This window comes from Triturus cristatus, chromosome 9 (assembly GCF_964204655.1).
Source record: "Triturus cristatus chromosome 9, aTriCri1.1, whole genome shotgun sequence".
Lineage (NCBI taxonomy): Eukaryota > Metazoa > Chordata > Amphibia > Caudata > Salamandridae > Triturus > Triturus cristatus.
The window spans coordinates 700,895,826-700,916,366 of record NC_140592.1 but is presented as its reverse complement, the minus strand read 5'-3'; the positions used below and the strand labels follow the sequence as shown (position 1 = coordinate 700,916,366).

Genomic DNA, 20,541 nt, shown 5'->3' with positions numbered 1-20,541 from the left:
ATGAGTCGCGCAGCTACAACAATTGCACTAAATTGAATCTACTCTGGTCAAATAGGAACAGTACACAATGATGGTTTGACCACAGAATTACTGTTGGATTAGTGCTATAAATGACAAAACTTGAATGCCTAGAAATATTCTCCCAGAATGTATTTTAAATGTATGTCTATATGATTTTGTGTATGTTATTTTATATAGTCTAAGTCAACCCACAGTGCTACATTTGATGTGTTTTTATTTTAAGTATTTTATAGGATATTTTTAATCAGAACTTATTGAATAAAACATTTGTATATTGGCTTTGGTGAACTGGTGACATTTCCTGGTGAGAGCGGTATATCCGATATGAGTGTGACATAAGTTACTGAGGGTATGTTTGAATACTAACCAAGGGAACTGTTTTGACTTATTGACCCCATAACCGTATACTTATGTCGAAACGTTTGACGTAATTATGCGGTAATAGGGTCATCATCCACAAGGTATTTTGTTCTTAAGAAAAAAAAGACCCTGGCTGCTGTTATAGTCAAAGTCATTCCTGGAACATGGTACAGCCAATCCTGTTTATGGGCCAGGTTGAGACCAGATGATGAAGCATACCACTACTAGATTGTGTGAGGGTGTAATAACTAGAACATTTGTTTCCAGTAAAGAGGGTGATGCCCCCCAAAAATATGGACTCAGTTAGGAAAATTTGTTGGATGGGGATACCCATTAGTGTGTATTGACTCTTCTGGTATTTTTCAGACAGATGACCCAGAAGGCCCTCCACAGCCTCCCTGTGCTGATGGGCATATATATTTAAAGGGTATTAGAGTAAGCAATACAACATGGGTGGCAGCAACCCGCTCCTTCTTCCTTTCCATTAACGCCAATCTCTTACTTTGTCTGGAAGTGGGCATATAGAGGCTGATCACATTACGCTCCTCCAGGTTGTATGGACTATGAGGGAGTCTGGTTCCGTGTGTAACTGGATGCATTTCAGGCCCTGTGATGGTGCAATATACTTTTCTATTTTAGGTGCCTCTCCCTTAGAGGTTGCTGGTCTGGTGAAGACACCCTTACCTGCTGTATGAAGCAGTCAACATCGTTGTTTCTGTACACAGGCCTCGATATCTCTAGTAGGAAATGGTTCCTCTCTTGACCTCCACATGAACACCTCAAGCATCTGCTGCCATCTTCACTAGACTATGGTACTTGGACCCATCAGGATGGAATGGCCTGGAAGGATACATGTCCACCTCTTCCTGTGGACAGTGTCTCAATATCTCCCAAGGTAAGCACACTGTATTCTACCTTCACTGCCTCAGGATGTGTACATTGGCATTCTTCATACCCCTTATTAATGCTCACCCTCGTGTGGTGCCTGTGGGTTTTTGGAAACTATCTGTTGTCTAGACATTCTGACCGCGCCTCCCCCGCCCACTATAGGTTTAAGATCCTTGTGTAATGCCAAGGAATCCGTAAAAGACCTTTTCCGTCTTGATAAGATGTTAAGATTTCTGCCTTGAGTACCTCCTGTGTGCCATGCCTACTGACATTGCATGTAGTACAGGTTAGTCACCCCTACAGCAGGCTTTACAGCCCTAAGGCAGGGTGCACTATACTGCATGCAAGGACATATCTACATGAGAAGATATGCCCCTGTGATGCCCAAGTCAATTCTGAGATATTGAAAGTGAACACGAAAGCCATTTTGATCGAGTCCATGGGCTGAATACTGGTATTTACGAGTTCCCCAGCTATACAATGGCGTCACTGAAACTAGTGATGTTGATTTCAAACATCTTGTATTAATAAACCCACACAGATTCAAATCATGGATTATTAATCAATGCACCCAGAGGGCATTTTAGAGATGCCCCCTGAAAACCTGCCAACTACTAGTGTGCTGGCTGACTGGTGTAGACCAGGTTTCTGACCCCCTGAAGTCCAGCCCATGCTCTGAGGGCAAAAACAATTCCTGCTCCAGCCAGAGGTGTTGTCACCTCCAAGGAGGATGGCTAAGTGATCAGCATATCACGACAATAGGTTTCATATTCCTCCGCCGCCTTTGATAAGCGACGGAAGGCTTGCCCAGACTGAGGAAATGCCACCTCCTACCCCGCCCCCAGCTGGCACCAGGACAGGTGGGAAAATTAGCTAGTCAGGAGGCGTGTTGTCCTCTCAGGCTAGTACCACCCCCAAGGAGGGCACCTGATGTGAACACAACTTTTAGAATTTCACAATCCTAGTTTTGGCTCTATAGGTCAGGTTTATGCCCACTTCCCACAGGTAGTGGTCATATAGAGGGTGTCTACACCCAAAAGGTAAGTAGTCCATTGGCTACTATCCGTCACTACCCTTAACACACCTACATTGAGTATTGAGGTGCCACCCCCTGACCCCAGGAACTCAGATTCAAGAGATCAAGAAGAAAGGACCAAGAAGAGCAGCGAAAAATCCCAGAACTGAAGACTGTTGTGGACATTTGCCCTGAAACCCTGCTGCCTGAACCAGTCTAGACAATCGAGACCAGCGACTCGTCCTGCACCTGACCAGCTTCCAAGAACCCCGGGAGACCGCTAACCCTTCGCAAATTGCAAGCAATTTCCCTTGGGATAGAGGAGTTACTTTCCCCGCCGTCCGCAGGAACCAAAGATGCAAAGTCTAGTTTACCAAGTTGCCGCTCCCTGACTAGCCAGACGCAGCAGCTGCCCAGGAAGAGGACCCAGTGTTCCTAAAGGTCAGATATGTCCCCCACCTCCCACAAATGAGGACACCAGGACATACCGAAGTCATACAAGACCAATACCCAGGGTACCGAACCCATGGCTGCAAACAGCGCCATGAGAGAGTCTAATCCAGACTGCCCCTTCACTGAGACCTAGCAGCCGTCAACAGACGTCAGAACCGCAAAGACCCACTTCCAGAGTAGCCCTACTGTCCTGATTTTGCACCCTCAACCGGAAATGAGAGACAACCGCAAGGCCTTAGGACACAGAGCCCAGCTGACCTTTCTAATCAGCACCCAAGCGCCCCAACTCGGGTACAGACAATTCAGCTGAGCCCCCCCCCCCCTTGTCCTCAGGACCCTTGTGACCAGAGTACCCAGTTGGGGGCTCCTAGACTTGTCCCCAAGCCACCCTCTGGAGCTTGCTTCTACGGGGCCCCCCTTTTTTACACAGGCGTAGCATGCACAGCTACCAACCTGATTGGCACCTCTGCACCCGGAAGCCCCAGGGCAGATAACGAGAAACTGCTGGTGGTACTTTGGACCTTGGTCTCCTACGACCCCAAGTCCGGCAGGAGACCACCAGAAACCAACCACAAATAACTGTATGCAACATATGCCTTTTCTCCCGACCCCAAGTCCGGCAGGAGACCACCAGAAACCGACCACAAATAACTGTATGCAACATATGCCTTTTCTCCCATAAGGAAGCATTGCTGCGTGAAGACACATTGAATTGCACTATTTATTTACCTGTAAAAATACATATTTTGAAAAGTACTTACATGATAACGAATTTCTTGGTATCTAAATTTACATGAAAATCGGAGTTATTTATTGATTTTCGTAATTATTCTCGAGTGTATGTTTTATTTATTGTCTCTGTGAGAACAACAAATATTTAGTACTACCCTCTGATAAGCCTAAATGCTCGCCCACGCTACCACAAAAGAGAGCATTTGAATATAATTTGTGGCTCTGTAAACCAACTAGGGTTTATCTGGACTCGTTGCACACTGTACATCGTTTTGGTCCACTATATAAAGACCCAGCTTCCTACACTATGCTAGGGATCAGAGAGAAACAGGCGAAAGCCAAGAAGTTAAAATATTTAGAAGCATAGCCAAGTCACACTCCATGTGGTACTATGGAGTGCTTAAGATCAGCTTAAAAAGCAGAGGTGTTCAAGAAGAACAGCATTCTCCAACTCCATGATATAAGCTAATAAGTTGAACCTATACAAAGGCTATGACATAAAACCCTACCAGCAGTACAGAACAGCATGACAGAAGAACAAGTTACTTACCTTCGGTAACGCTTTTTCTGGTGGATACAGTATCTGCCTGTGGATTCTTCACCTTGTGAATATCCCTTGCGCCAGCAACATTCAGAAACTTTTGTAGCACTCCACGCCGATGAGGTCGAAGACGACGTCACAGAGACACGGCTCCGCTCGCGACTCCGCTGACGTCACCGGATCCATAAGAAGACCTAGTCGGCGTGATGATGTCAGTTCCGCCCTTTTTTCGGTGCCTTCAGGGCACACGGACAGACTGACAGCAATATATATACAGTATACACAGTACATAATGTACAAAGCAACACACACAGTGTGAAGATAATATAGGAAGAATAACACACTGCCTTTGACAGTAACAAATAAATTTTGAAACACCATCATTAGAATTGTAGGTATACAAGGGTGGACAACGGGGAGGCGGGTGGGTCAGTGAGGAATCCACAGGCAGATACTGTATCCACCAGAAAAAGCGTTACCGAAGTTAAGTAACTTGTTCTTCTGATGGATACATCTGCCAGTGGATTCCTCACCTTGTGAAAAGATTCCCACAGCAGTTCCACTCCCGGAGGAGGGTGTCCACCCTTCTATACCAGAAAATCCTGAAGGACGGAACGAGCAAAGTGTCCGTCCCGCCTCACCTCGGAATCCAAGCAATAATGCTTCGCGAAAATGTGGAGGGAGGCCCAAGTTGCCGCCCTACAAATGTCCTCCACAGGAACACCTCTAGACAAGGCAGATGTAGAAGACTTAGCCCTGGTTGAATGAGCCCCTATATCCTCTGGAGGTTCCTTACCGGCCAAAGAGTAACAGATCTTGATGCACAAGATAATCCATCTGGAAAGAGTGCGATTGTGTACCGCTCTGCCTTTCCTGCAGCCAACAAAGCCCACGAAGAGCTGGTCGTCCACTCGAAAGTCTTTAGTCCTATTGAGGTAGAAGTTCACCGCTCTCTTAGGGTCCAAGCGGTGAAGCTGCTCCTCCTCCTTGGAAGGGTGAGGGGGAGGATAGAAGGTAGGAAGGGTAATGGATTGCCCCAGATGGAAAGGAGTTACCACCTTAGGCAGAAAAGCAGCCCTGGTCCTGAATATCATTCTTTCAGCATGAATGGTCAAGAACGGGGGTTTTGATCTCAGAGCTTGAAGCTCACTTACCCTCCTTGCCGAGGTAATAACAATGAGAAAGACGGTTTTGAAAGACAACAGCCTCAAGGGACACTTGTGCAAGGGCTTGAAGGGAGAACCCATCAAGTAAGTTAAGACAAGATTCAAATCCCACTGAAGCACAATAAAAGGAGTAGGCGGAAACTTGTTTGTAAGGCCCTTAAGGAATCGTAACACAATAGGTGACTTAAACAGGGTAAGCTGATCCGGCAAGCAAAGAAATGCAGACAAAGCCGACAAATACCCCTTAACAGTAGCTACAGCAAAGCCCTGCTGAGCAAGAGAAAGAGCAAACTGAAGGATGTTGGATAAACGAGGCTTCAAAGGGTCAATAGATTTCTCTCCGCATAAAGAACAAATTTAGACCACCTATAGGAATAGATTGATTTGGTGGAATGACGTCTGGCAGACAAAATTACATCTACAACATCAGGCGGGAGAGAAAAATAATTCAGGTTGCCCTGTTCAATCCCCAGGCATGAAGGTGTAAGCTCTGGAGGTGGGGGTGTAGAACCTGCCCCTCAGACTGTGAGAGGAGGTCTGCCCTGAGAGGGAGACTGAGCGGAGGGCACGAGGAGAGGTGGAGAAAATCTGTATACCACACCTTTCTTGGCCAATCCGGGGCGATCAATATGACTTGGGCCCGGTCTTGGCGAATCTTCCTCAGATTCCGAGGAATCAAGGGTATGGGAGGAAACGCGTAAAGGAGATGCGAGTCTCATTTCAACTGAAACGCGTCCCCCAAAGCTCCCTGCATCGGATACTGGAGACTGCTACTCACGAAAACGCTCACTGCCCGTTTTTCTGCAAACAGGTCCACCCGAGGAGTTCCCCCACGTCCGAAAGACGTGACGAACCACCTCCGGATGGGGTCGTGGTCAGCGGAGAACTGCCGACTGAGACTGTCTGCACGCACGTTCAGAACTGCGGCCAGATGATTTGCCATCAGACAAATCCGATGATCCTGAACCCAGGACAAGAGACGCAGAGCCTCTCTGCAGAGACAATGCGACCCCACTCCTCCCTGCTTGTTGACATACCACATCGCGGTAGTGTTGTCCGTCAGGACTTGAACCGACTGACCGTGAAGGGAAGGGAAGGGAGGAAGGCCTTGAGCGCCAAACGTATTGCCTGCAATTCCAGAAGGTCGATGTGGAGCAACCTTTCCTCTGGAGACCAAAGACCCTTGATCGCCAGATGCGCACCACACCCTAAAGTGGATGCATCAGTTATCACTGTGGCCACCGATGGAGGTAGATGGAAGGGCTTTCCTTGAGATAGATTGCCCTCCACGCTCCACCAAGACAGATCCGCTGCAGCTTCTCTGGAGATCCTCACAGACTCCCCGAGATCTCACTTGTGCGGATACCACTGCCTGCGGAGGCACCACTGGAGTGCCCTCATGTGCCAGCGTGCATGGCTGACCAAAAGAATGCAGGAAGCAAACAGACCGAGCAGACGAAGGACCTTCAGGACTGGAACGACCGCTCCATTGTAAAACAAGGGAATAATTTCCTGTATGTAGAGAATCCTTTGAGGAGGAGGGAATGCCCGACACACAGTGTCCAGTACCGCCCCTATGAACAGGTTGTGCTGAGAGGGCACCAGGTGAGATTTGGGCACGTTTATCGAGAAACCCAATTTGTACAACAGCTCGTTTGTATCCTGCAGATGATGAAGCACCTTCTCTGGCGACTCCGCTTTTATCAGCCAGTCGTCCAGATAGGGGAAAACTGGAATCCCCAACCTTCTGAGATGGGCTGCCACCACTGCCATCACCTTGGTGAAGACTCGAGGTGCAGTAGTAAGACCAAACGGAAGGACCGCAGACTGATAATGTTGCGAACCTACCGTAAACCGGAGATACTTCCTGAGCGACTTCAGAATGGGAATGTGGAAATACGCATCCTGCAAGTCGATCAACACCATCCAGTCCTCCTGTTGCAGCGCTTGAAGAACCTTCGCAAGGGTGAGCATCTTGAACTTCTCTTGCTTCAGAAAAAGATTCAAGATCCTGAGGTCCAGGATTGGACGCAGCCTGCCATCCTTCTTCGGAATCAGGAAATACCGGGAGTAGCACCCCTGACCCCTTTCCTGCACGGGAACCACCTCTATCGCACCTTTTTTTAACAACGTTAGGACCTCCTCCTGGAGGAGAAGATGGTCTTCCGAACAAGCACCTTGGCAAGGCGGGTAATTCGGAGGGAATTCCTGAAAGGGAAGGGCGTACCCATTTTCTACAAGATCTAGAACACAAAGGTCTGTAGTAACAGATTCCCAATCTTGTAGAAAATAGGTAAGCTGCCCCCCCACAGGACCAGCATGATACAGAATGGTGGATCTAGGGCTGCTTTGCAGTGGTGGGAGGGACGGAGGAAGAGGAGGAGGAGAGCTGCCGACCAAGTGCACGACCTCTCATTCTGCCCCTGTAGCTCTTATACAGGGTGTTCTGTTGCTGTTGCTGCTGCTGGGGCTGCCTGTAAGTACGAAAGGACGATCTTCCAAAGCCCCTGTACCTCCTAGACAAACCCCTAGGCTGAGTCTGCAGACCCAGAGATTTGTCCGTGGCTTTGCCCTCTTTAAATCTCTCCAGTGCAGCATCAGCTTTTTTACCAAAAAGACCAGAGCCGTCAAAAGGCAAGTCCAGAAGCGTTGCCTTCACATCAGGGAAGAACTCAGATGACTTCAGCCACGCACTCCTCCTTGTGGCAACAGAAGAGCCCATAATCCTAGCGACAGAGTCAGCAGAATCCAGGCCGCTCTGGATTACTTGACGTGCAGCCGCCTGAGTGTCCGATAGCACCTCATTAAAGTTCTGTCTATCCTTCTCTGACAATTTAGGGGTCAGTTGTTTTGCTGAATCCGTTAGAGCATGGATATATCGGCCCAAAAGACAGGTGACATTTGTCGATTTTAAAGCCATACTGGCAGAAGAGAAGACTTTCTTGGCTGACTGGTCTAGTTTCTTTGCATCCCTGTCACTAGGGACTTGGGGAAAGGCACCTGAAGATCTTTTAGAACAGGCAGCCTGAACCACCAGACTCTTCGGAGAAGGATGGGAAGTCAGAAAGTCTGCGTCACCTGGAGCCGCCCTATATCTTCTTGCAACAACCTTAGAGACAGCAGGAGCAGAGAAGGGCTTACGCCAAACTTCCATGACCGGTTCAATAATGGCGTCATTAAATGGAAGCAAGGGTTCCGATACAGAGGAAGGAAAATGTAAAACCTCTGTGAGGATGTTCGATTTAAACTCAGCAGATGGTAAATGCAGATCCAAAAGCACAGCCGCTTTTTGAATAACTGAGTAGTAGGGAGCCACATCTTTTGAAGGAGTATCAGCCAAGACGGCATCGCCGGGAAAAATGGCATAAAGGGAGCTTGAGGCTAAGCTTGAGGAACTCCCCAAGTTGAAAGCCATTGGACCCATGGGACCCGAAGGCGCTCCAGAGGGGTACAAAGCTCTAGTAAAGACCCCATACATCGCATTTAAATAATGCGTCGGATCTTGACCCGGGCCTGGAAATGAAGGATATGGCTCAGGCTGAGGCATCACCATACTCGGGCCGATCGGCGCCGACGGTGGAACCAGCAGAGTCGAAGACTCGTCCGGAGCCGGAACTTCCTCAACTGGAACCGGAGATGGAGCCGGCGTCGGAGATGGAGCCGGAGAATGCTCCCGTGAAGCTGCAGGCGATGTCAGGCCAACAGGAGTATCAGGAACAGAGACAGGAGAAGGAGACACATCCCTGTCCGAACGATGTTGAGAGCCATGCCTCTTCTTTGTCTTACGTTTCTTGGATTTTGAAGCATGCCCAACGTAGACTTCGACGCCGACCTCGATCTTGATCTTCTTCGACCTCTCGTCTCCTTTTTCATTCTGGCAATGAATAACTTGGCCTCCCTTTCCTTCAGAGCCTTTGTGCTCATCGTGCGGCAGCAAGAACATCCTTTGACATCATGATCCGATGAAAGGCACCAGACAGTCCTCGTGCGGATCCGTAATCGACATGTGCTTACCGCACTCCCTGCAAGGCTTAAACCCGGACTTCTTAGTCGACATATTTCAACTGCAAACAAAAAGAAAGCGAGATACCAGCAGGAAAACAAAGTATCCAGCTAAAGCTACAGAGAGAGTCCCCGAAAACCGTTAGCGTCGAAGGCGTGGAAAAAAGGGAACTGACGTCATCACGCCGACGAGGTCTTCTTATGGATCCGGTGACGTCAGCAGAGTCGCAAGCTGAGCAGTGACGTTGTATTCGACCTCATCAGCATGGAGTGCTACAAAAGTTTCCGAATGTTACTGGCGCAAGGGATATTCACAAGGTGAGGAATCCACTGGCAGATGTATCCATCAGAATGCTAGAATACAAAGGAGGAATGATCAGAACATTAAGCTAAGCTCCTCTTAACTAAACGGATGGAGACTGTGATAAATGACAATGCAAACCTGAATACTGAATAAAGAGAGAGTACAAAAAAATAGACCTTAGTTTCTTATTACTCACCAGTGGCCACGTCTCGGGCGCCAAAAAAGAAGTCAGAGGAGAAGAAAGTGACCCCATAAAATGTGAAAGGATGGAAGGGAATGGACTGGCCGCAGAAGTCGAAGAGCCAGATGAGAACGCAGGATATGCAAAAGTAGACAGGCCGGCTGTAGGCAATGATCCAGTTGTGACCCTATGGTAAGAAAGAGGGAGTTACCACCTACCACCAAAGTCAGCCCACTCTAGCGTCATCTTTAAAATGTCAAATCACTTAAAATCACTTCACACACGCACGCACACACACACAGCTCTGCCTTTATGGTGATGTAAGCTGAGGGGCCCGAGAGAAGCTCCATCTAAGTAACAAAAGAAATGAGAAATTACAAGAAACGTTTCCAAAGAATAATCGCATCATACAAAACAGTAGCTGCAACATGAGGTGATCAGTATGTTATACATTAGACTTAACTCCCATCAACACTTGCTCTTTTAAGTAGATCCTGACACTGTCTAATAAATGATGACATTTATATAATTTGAAAAAAGTTTATATAACCATAAAAGTTACTAGTGTTCTCTCAAATAGGCAGTGAGATGGCCACCAAGAGAAAGGAAGAACTTATGGAAATGTTGTACACTAGTCCAAGCATACAGTTTTCATACATTATCAAACAAACACAATTTACTTCCAGAAAACACACTTTAGTTTAAGCTTGAGGTTTTTTAATTTTTATCCCAAACATGATTCAAATCCACTGTAGCCCACCCTGTGAGCTATCATTTAACCCTACCAATAAAGAAAAACAACAATGCGGACATTTTTCTACCAGCCCATAGCGAGGCCTCAGTCATGTGTCTCACTTCAGAAACAAGTCCTCTAGTAAGAACTCTGTGTAACTGCAGACCTCTCTGCCGTGAGGCACATGGACTTGTGTTTGAACTTTGCAAGAGGGCTCAAACACAACAGGGTTCTTTTCACCTTGAAATCAGTACTAATGCATAGACTTTGTGAAATATTGCAGCGGAGTTGGGAATCATTGAGGTGTTCTGAAGCTAAAAATGGGCTGCGATGAGGAGTACAAAAAATGTAAGATTCTGAAATCAATATGGATCGAGAAATGGGAATTGAGTATCATGTTTAGAAACTACAAACTCTAACCATATATTTAAATTTGAATTTATAAAAGACATTTATGTTTACAGTGTTTTAAACAGCCAGCTGCTTGTGAAAAGCACTGTTAATTTTAGTTCACTTTATTTTATCACTTGTTAGACCTTTGCCAACCTTATTTTATTGCCATTTGACTCACTCATGGGGGCATAACACACATTCCTGCAACCTATGAAGAGAAGGATGACCATCACCTTCTAACAATGCAATCACAGTAGCTCACCGTCATTAAAAGGGAGGGTACCAGAAAATACAAAATCATGATATGAAAAGGAACGTGAAGGGCTGAATAGGAAAACTGTTATTTACTTGTAATGATAGCTCTCCAGTATTTACATGCTTTAGTCATTCCAGTCAGCAAGCTGTGAGTCCATGGCAACATTACGATAGCTGTTCCAAGTTAAATGTTAGCCCTAACACTATAACAATTGCTCTTTTCTAATTTCATTTAAAATAGACCAAACTTCAAACAATCAGAGAATAAGTCTGAAGAACACACATCGAGAGGCCACCACCCTTTAGATTGTACAACATCAGCGGAGGCTCCTCTGCAATGGAGGAGCGTTGCCCCACTGGCTCAGAGCCAGCAGCTGAAAAATAAAATGATACTGTATTATCGTTTTATTTTTCAGGTGCTGGCTAAACCAAGTGTGTGCAGGGAGGGGTGGGACCATTGGAGGGAGGAGGAGTGGAGTGAAGTGCACTTATAAGTGTGCATGTCAGTTTGGTCGATCGTCTTAGGCCGGCCTAACAGACATGAGCAGTTAGGTTTCTCCAACCCAGCTGTATTCCACTGCCGGGGGGAGAAACGGCACACACTCCCTGTGCCTGAGCGAGCGTTAAACCAGCCCACTCAGGCCAATTTCAGCGCTGCTTCCATGCAGCTTGAGAGCACAGCAGGGATTGGATGGGAAGTCTCTGCTTCCAGCAGTCTCTAGAACACTATCAGTGGAACACTATCAGTGGAGCACTGAGGCGCGAGGCGGCCGGCAGCATCATGTATGTTTTTTAAACTTATTATTAATCCAACACCCCCCCCCCCCCCCCCCCCACGCTGACAAAAGACACCAATATTGGGTAAGTACCATTACATACAGGCAAGTAACTTTTTTTCTTCTCCAGTATTGGATCTTTTATAGGTTCACATGCGTAAATCAGAACAGCAAGCAGCACACAAATAACAATCAAATATTACCGTGGATGGAGGATAAAAACCTCAGAGTATTTAAAATTATTGAAACTCAGGAAATAATGCTGCCTTACCGCCTGCTGCATTTGTTTGCACAGTCGCTTCTAAACAGTTACGTCACATAAATGTGTGTATATTGTCATGTTGCTGCTCTGCATATATCAGTCAATTACACTCCAGTGAACAGAGCCGTTGTAGTAGACAACTCTGATAAAATGAAATATCTCCTCTAAAGTAGCTTGCTCACATTTATGTAGCAGAGTAAAATTACAACTGCAAATCATCGAGCTATGCTCTACTTGGAAATGGTTTATCTCTTATATGGGTTGCCAAACGCGACAGAAAGCTGATCTAACCTCCCAAAACTATTTGTTCTATCCAGATAGAATTTTATACATCTTCTTATATCAACAGAATGTAAGAAGAAGTTGTTGGATTTGGGAAAAATGACTTTAATTTCGCCCCCCCTACCTTCCTCCCTCCCTCCCACCCAGACCTTAGTAACCTCTGCCTGCTTGCATGGAATTGGCATGTGCAATTTACATCAGTTTTGAAGACACCATTCTTCTGTTTACCCCAATTCCAAAACCCTTGTTGATATGGATATTAATTCCCATTTGTGACAATCAGGTGCCCTGCAACTGAGTGAATCTGCCCCACTTGTTGTCCTGCAGCAGCAGGAGTTATGCTGTTAAAGTCCACTCTGTGCTGTATCGCCCAATTCCAGATGGCGTGTGCTTCCTTCGATAATACCACTGAAGAAGAAACAAATTAAAGGACTTGTCGTATTTATCAATCTGGAGATGAGCTTCCCATCTTTCCATGGACAAATCCATCATCATAATAAACATTGCAGGCTCTGTGAGGAAGCCGGTCCCTTCGATATGTTGGACCTTTCCATCCACCACTCCAGGCTCCTGCCTCATCTCTATTGTTACTTTAATGTTATCATTGAAATGTCCTACTATTCGGAACTATTGATGGTCCGGTTACTCGAGGAGAGGCCACATTTGCAAGACTGAAAGGAATCAATGGAATATAGGAGAGACCTTGCCTAAAATGCGTTTGAATTATCATACCATATTCTGTATCTCAGAAGGCATTCGGGTTAATAGGTCTTGCAACCGGTTTAACTTCTTCTCTCAAAGAAATAGTTTTTCATTTCTTGCATTCGAAATTGGTCCCAGAAATTGAGTTTTGGTACACTGATTTATTAATTACTTCTGCATAGTACTAAACTCCGGAATGAGCTCAAACATGATTGGGTTGTCTTTCTGACCATACTGTGGAATGGACCTTTTATCAGCCAGGAGACCGAATATGGAAACACTTGATAGCCTTAGTTTCCTTAAATTAACTGGGACTTATGACATGCACTTTGTAAATATCCTTGGTGCTGACATTACACCAAAAGGCAGTCCTTTGAAATAATAGTGGCAGCCAGCGATCTGGAAACATAGATATTTTCGATGGCTTGAGCGAACAGGAATGTGCAAATAGGCATCCTGCAGGTCTAAGATAATCATACATTTTGACTCTTAAAAGCTGAAAGGTTTCCTGCAGGGATACCATCCTGAATGTTTGTTTCTTGAGGAAGACATTGGCATCTTATTCTCCTGCTTCTTTCCGGATTAAAACAATTGAGAACAGAATCCTGATTTTTTTTGGGATTTGGTAACCCCTTTTCTTACTATTGTCCTGTTTTGTATAATAGAGAGAATTTTTATTTGCTATTTTTTTTTTAGATGGAAATGTTGCAAACTGGTTAGTGATGTTTTTGGAGGTCTTTCGGTAAACTCCAAAACACCCTTTTCCACTCCTTCCAGGACTCATCTGTCTATTGTGATTATGCTCCAATCTTTTAAGCAAAAGGAAATATTTTCACAAAATGGCTGTGATTGTTGGTGACTGGTACCTGCGCTACATCAGGGTCTTCTTCCAGTATGCTGCAATCTGGATTGAGTAGCAGTTCTTCGTCTTGGGTTCTCAAACATGATGTTGTTTAAAATCTGTACAGAGGTGGTTGATGCTGTATTTGGTATGGTTGATAACTGTACTACTGATATCCACCCACTATAGGATGGTGTGAGAAAGTGCCATCTTTCTTGCATGGTATGCCCACACTTCTTGCTGAATTGCTGAATGTACTTTAACTGAGTGTGCCCTGGATTCCTGCCAATCAGGTGCCCAGGGCCTATGTTCCTGCCCTAATTCCCAAATTGGCAAACCCTGGCTACACGTCAGCCCCTGGTAAATGGTACCCAGGGCCTTGTGACCAGGGAAGGTCTCTAAGGGCTGCAGCACTTATTGTGCCACCCTTAGAGGCCCTGTACCCTAACACAAACACACTGCCCTTGCAGGCTGAGTGTCTGGGTACAAGACAAAACAAAGAGTCGACATGACACACATCCCTGTGTGCCATGCCCCCAACCTACACTGCCCTGGCATACATCAGCCACCCCTCTAGCTGGGTGCCCTATGCCAGTGGTGTGGGCACAGGAGCATGAGCCCTGTTCCCCTACAGTACTAAGGTCCATTCCTGGGCACTGTAAGTGCAGTGCTGCCATTTAAGAGTATATGGTGCTGAGAGCTCGTAAAACACGAACTCCACAGCACCATAATGGCAACACTGAAGACAGAGAAGTTTGGTATCAAACTTCTCAGCACATTAAACCCGCACTGATGCCAGTGTGGGATTTAATGTACAAAGCACTTCGGAGGGCATCTTAGAGATGCCCCCTGAAACCTAACCTACAATCCACATCAGGTCTGAGAGACTGCCTAGGCTGCCACACAGCAGACATGTTGCTGGACCCCTGGGTGGAGAGCCCCCGCTCTCCTGGGCCTGCAACAATGCACATCCTGGGCGAGGTGCTAGGTCTCCTCCCCCAGGATGGGCAGGGGGAAGCTTCAAAGGCACATGTCGACTTTGTGAGCTTCTCCAGGCCACTTGCTGTACTCAGCAACTGGCCCCCACCGGTTCTGACCCCCACTCTGGCAGGAAGACTAGCTGGAAACCCCAAGTAAGGACTAGGCTACTGCCCACTCCCACAGGAGAGTGGCAGGATAGGGGGTGTACCCACCCCAGGGCAGGGACCCATTGGTCCCTGCCCTTTACCTACCTGTAACGCCCCTAAATCTAGTATTTAGGAGCACCCTGAACCTTCCTTCCTCAGATTCCAGATTCCGAAAAAACAAAGAAAAGCAAGAAGAAAGAAGACCTGCCGTGCAGCTGCTAAGAAGAGGAAGACACCAACTGCTTTGGCCCCAGCCCTATCGGCCTGTCGACCATCGAACCTGCTCCTGCTAAATCCCGGCACCTCTTGTGGCCAGCTACCTCACAAACCCCGGAGGACCTGGCTACCTTGTGACTCTGAGCATCTGGGACTTCCATGAGCAGTGGCTCTGCTCAAAGCAAGTTTCTAACCCCTGGCATCAGCCCGGAGCCGCGAACTCTGCACACTCTGCACCCGCCAAGCCGGGCCTGTGCCGGAGTGAACAAAGACCCCGAGGACGTCCCCCTGGCGACTGTGACCTCGAATCCGGCACCCAAGGACTCACCTTGACGCTCCTGACGATGCTTGCAGCCTCCGAACCAGGTACCCCCCCCCAACCGCGATCAACAGAGGGTAAGATTTCCCGACATCAAAGGGCACCCCTGCACCCGGCGCCCTGCGGCCCCCCTGTGCCCAACTCCTGGGTACCTACCTATCCTCCAACTACCCAACTTACCTCTCGAAGTGGTGGTGGAACCTGAAGAATCTTCGTCGCCGAGCTTGCAGCCTTTGTTCATCCTGGAGCTTTCCCATTGAAATCCATTGAGCGCACGAAGGCTCAAAAGCACCCTGCACCCAGCCGCCCGAGTGGCCCTGGCAGTGTAACTTCTACTCCTACCTACTACCCCATTTGCCCTGAGCTAGTGACCAGGAACCCAGCTCCCACAGCCGCGTGGCCTGCTAGTCAGCAGCCACCAACTAAGGCCCCGCTGCCTCCCATAGGATAACATTGGGCTTAACTCACTCTGCACCCGCCTGCCCCTGTGCCGCTGAGGGTGTAACAACTGTACTTACCTGACCCTGGGAGAATAGTTAACGCCTAATTCTTTTTATCTTCCAATAGGTGTTCCAGAGTAGAGGCTAGGTCAGACCACAGCTGACTGTCTAAGTAACCAAAATCGCTAGGGAGTTTGCAGCTCTGATAGTGGTCTTCACTTTAGCAGAAACTCTTTTTCCAATATTTTCAAGGCCTTTTCATTCAGTGGGTGATGTGCAAGGAATGGAAAGACCCTCGACCTTCTTAAATATACTGGTGTAGCGTCTGGTGCTTTGTACTTGTCGTCCAGTCTAGGGACCACTGCCAATACTGTTGCTGGATTCTGCATCCATATATTACTGATAATCCAAATTGATTTTAATTATTTCTTAGGTGCATCTCAAAAGTCATACAAAGAACAGGCTAAGTCTAACTGGAATCAGCAAATCAAACAGTATAGAGGTTTTTCGATTAAAAGCATGAAATTCTGCTACATAATCAAGTGGAAATTCCAACAGTCACTGGTGGTGTTGGAGAAACCAATGACATAGCTACAAAATCATTCTATTCAGGGGTTTTGATGAGGAGTGACTTGTGTCAACTTAGTCATCATCGGATGTGAACTCTGTGCGGGTCGGTGTAAGAGGCAAACCAGCAGTATGTGGTGTTTATACCTGGGATACGGCCTATGTAACTGGTTCTGTCAGTAGAGGATTAGCAGTCGCCTTTTGCGGAGCTTAACTTGGAGTAACTTGCAGTTGATTCTTACCTGGAAATCACTCAGTCTGCCATTGTTAATCTTAATTCTCTCACCAATGCTACTGGGTTTTTATTTTTTTCAAGGATTACATCAATGTCATTACCACAGAAGGTTTCTTATTCTCGGTGTGACTACCAATGAGGTGGCTGTAACTCTTTTCCATAGGGTTCAAAACCCCTTGGATGGTATGTCTCATCATGTGATCCACCACAAGGATCTGCTACGATACTCTAACTCATAGTCATTTGAAGGCCTTGAAATCATGATTGACTGGGGCTCTATATGCAGGATCAAATGGGCCCGCATTGTCAGAACTGTAGGAAAGTGCCCCTTTTTGCCATGGCCACCCACACTTTCTGCCTGGTAATGGAAGCAATTTTGACAGAAATGCACTAGGATTCTGCTATCCAGGTCCCCAGTGCCAGATCTCTTTCCCTAAAACTTTGCAATGGTTTCCCCAATTGGCAATATCTTTAGCACCTCTGCAAGTCCCTAGTAAATGTTACCCCTGGTACCCAGGGCATGGGTACTAAAGAGGGTCCACAAGAGCTGCAGCATGTATTGTGCCACCCTAAGAAACCCCTCACCACACTCATGCAGACTGCCACTGCAGGCTGCGTGACATGGTGCAGACAATGGTGAAGCCACACAAGGCACACCTCCTGTGTGCCATGCCTGCAAACACTGCATGAACTATATGCAAGTCACCCCTACAGCAGACCGCTTTATATTCCATGTGAGAACACATTTGCATGAGGAGATATGCCCCGGTGATGTCCAAGTAAATTCTTGGACATTACCAGTGAACAGGGAAGCCATCTTGAGTATATGCACTGGGCATTGGTGATTACGAGTTCCCCAGCTACATGATGGCTTCACTGAAACCAAAGATGTGTGGTATAAAACATCTCGTATTAATAAACCCACACGGATTCCAGTGATGGATTCATTGATACATGCACCCAGAGGGTACCTTAGAGAAACCCCCTGAAACCTACCAATCCACTAGTGAGCTGGCTGACTGGTCCAGTCCAGCTTGCAGCCACAGACTTGTTTGTGACCCCCCCCCCCCTCCCCCCAGGAGGCGAGAGCCCCTCTCTGTGGTTAGGAACAATGCCTACTCTGGCAGGAGGTGTTTACACCTCTAAGCAGGATGGCTAGCAATCAGCATATCAAGGTTGGAGGCTTTAAAGCCATGCTGCCTTTGATATGTGTCTCCGGCATTCCCAGACCTGGGAGATGCCACCCCCTGCCCCGAGGCCCATTTGGCACTAAGACAGGTGGAACATTTGTATGCGAAGTAGGCATGGAGTACACCCAGATCAGTTACATCCCTAAGGTGAGCTGCCTGATGTGCCCCACTCGATAATTGCCATCTTGGTGCTGGCAGACTTTAGTAAACTGGGACAGGGTTATGCTCACTTCCCACAGGAAGTGGTCATATAGGGGGCGTAGTGAGCCCCAAGGGTAGGTAGCCAATTGGTTTCTACTCTTAACTCCCCTAATGCTCCTAAATGTATTATTTAGTCGGCCCCTTGAGTCCAAAACTTCAGATTTGCCGACTGAAAAGAAGAAGACACTGAAGAGCAGACCCCAGCAAGAACTGAAGAATGCAGTGGACTTTTGGCATCAAACCCTACCTGCCGCTTAGAAACACGACAATTGCAAAGACCCGACTCATCCAGCAGCTGTGCATCCTCCACAAGACCTGGAGGGTAGGCATCACTTCGCCGAGCAGCCAGCATCTCCCTTGGAATAGAGGAGCTACACCCCTGCAGTCTATAGGCACCAACCGTGACGTCTGGTTTTAGAAAGCTGCTGTCTGCTGGGTCCACCGAGCAGTAGCAGCTCAGGGGAAGGCCAGTGCACTCAACGAGGTAAGATCCTTCTTCCTGCTATGCCTGAACACACCAGGACCTCCACGAGCCCTCCTGCAGCAATACCCGGGCACCGGGCCCTTGCCGGAATCAAAGTTTGTTGAAAGTCCAGTCCGGACTCCAAAGACAGCACCAATGGCCAGCCGATGAGGAACATCAGCAACACAAAAGCCAGAGCTGAGAGTGGCCCAGTTGTGTTGTTTCTGTCCCCCTTGCTGGCCTTGATCCACAACTGTGAGTGTCTTGACGCATGAGAGCCAGCAGACTACAAACACTCTGTACCCGAGCCGCCCGGGCCCAAGGCTGCCAACTGCTCCCCCCATGCTCCCAGGACCCTCATGACCCAAGCCCCCTGTTGGGAGCTTCCGGACTTGTCCCCATGTCCCTCTTTGCAGCATATTTCCAAGTGGACCCCTTCCCTTCTACCAACCAGTCCAGCACCTCTACACCCAGACTCACCAGGGCAGATACAACTGATCTGCTGGTTGAACTGTGGTCCTTGTCCCTCTACCACCTCACGACCGAAAGGGGTCCCACATAAATGCATTGTAAGTATATGCATGCAGTAAAAGTTCTTTCTCCCGTAAAAAAGCATTACGTGTAAAAACGCACTGTTGGTTAACATTGCTAAAACTGTAAAAAGTCTATTAAGAAAAAGTACTTACCTGACTACGAAGTTCTTGGGTTCACAATATTTCTAAAAATACCTGTTACTTTTCTAAATTGGTGTGGACCTCCTTTTTGAGTGGGTGCATCACTTATTGACTGTGTGTATGCAGCAGATGTCTAACACGCCTCTCCAAGAAGCCTAAGACTGCCTGACCACACTATCCCCTAAGAGAGCACCTTGGGATTGCTAGAGCAAGCCCCTGTCCACTCATGAGGGATACCTAGACTCTATATAGTATACCAAAAAAAGGTATTCTGTGTAAAGAGCCAGCTTCCTACAAAAAACATCAGAACTTGTAGCCTGGAAGGTGGATCTTCTGATATCTTGATAGGAACTGTTTCAGAGACAGTTGTGTATTTTTAGAGTTCTTATGGGTCATTTTTTATGTAATTGAAAAAATGTTTGATTCCTCAAGTAAGGCACCTTCCTCCCATGATTTTTGAAGTTGCAACAAGAGTTTTGCCTCCCTATCCTTTAAGGTTTTTGATAGAATATGATAGAATTTGAAGGTTTCTTCAGTAAGTACATCTATCAACCAACCAATGAGAAAAAACCTGAAGGAAAAAGGACTTCATTGATGAGAATTGAGAAAAGCTCAAGGGACTCAATTCACAAGGCACATAGTAGAAATTGGAAGAAAGATGTCCTCTCGCGGTGTGGTCTTCAGACTGACTGTCTATGACTGAAGTTTGATTCATTCTAAATTATGTGACAAGTCAACTAAACAACCCTTATAGTTTTCGGGCTATGTTTAACATGGGTCTGCTATAGTAATGTTACCTCAGGACTCTCAGCTCGACAACGGAGATGATTCTAACATGTGAATCTATAAAAGATCAAATACTGGAGAACACATGATGCTGGACCACTATTGCTTGCTCCTTCTCTTGCATGGATAAGGAGGGAGCAGTTTTACGAAGATCACCTCCTTCAGCCAGAGTAATCCGGAACTCAATCCCACCCTCAGTTCATCACTGTAAAAGGTGCAGCATTACTTACATGCATCGGAGAGGCAGCATCAGGTTGGACACTCTAAATGAAGGGAAATAGAGAAAACGAAAATAAATCGAAATGTATTCCTTTCACAACAGAAACGCTAAATGAATTGCAAGAGAAGTACAAGAGACAGAGAGGTCTGTGCTGATGAGACCCAGATTTCAGGTTTCTTTTGAAAATGAAAATGCC

At 46.9% G+C, this 20,541-nt stretch overlaps 1 protein-coding gene across 2 annotated transcripts in view; it reads right to left on the bottom strand.

Annotated features, from left to right (window-relative positions):
• PCNX3 (pecanex 3) overlaps window positions 1-20,541 on the bottom strand; it is a 682,255-nt gene that overhangs the window by 409,544 nt on the left and 252,170 nt on the right. For both annotated transcript variants that reach the window (XM_085625837.1, XM_085625836.1), the window contains exons 13-14: window positions 20,356-20,388; window positions 9,679-9,850 (exon numbers count right to left, since the gene is read on the bottom strand). In XM_085625837.1, the coding sequence (XP_085481963.1) occupies window positions 9,679-9,850; window positions 20,356-20,388 (205 nt within the window). The remainder of the gene's footprint in view (window positions 1-9,678; window positions 9,851-20,355; window positions 20,389-20,541) is intronic.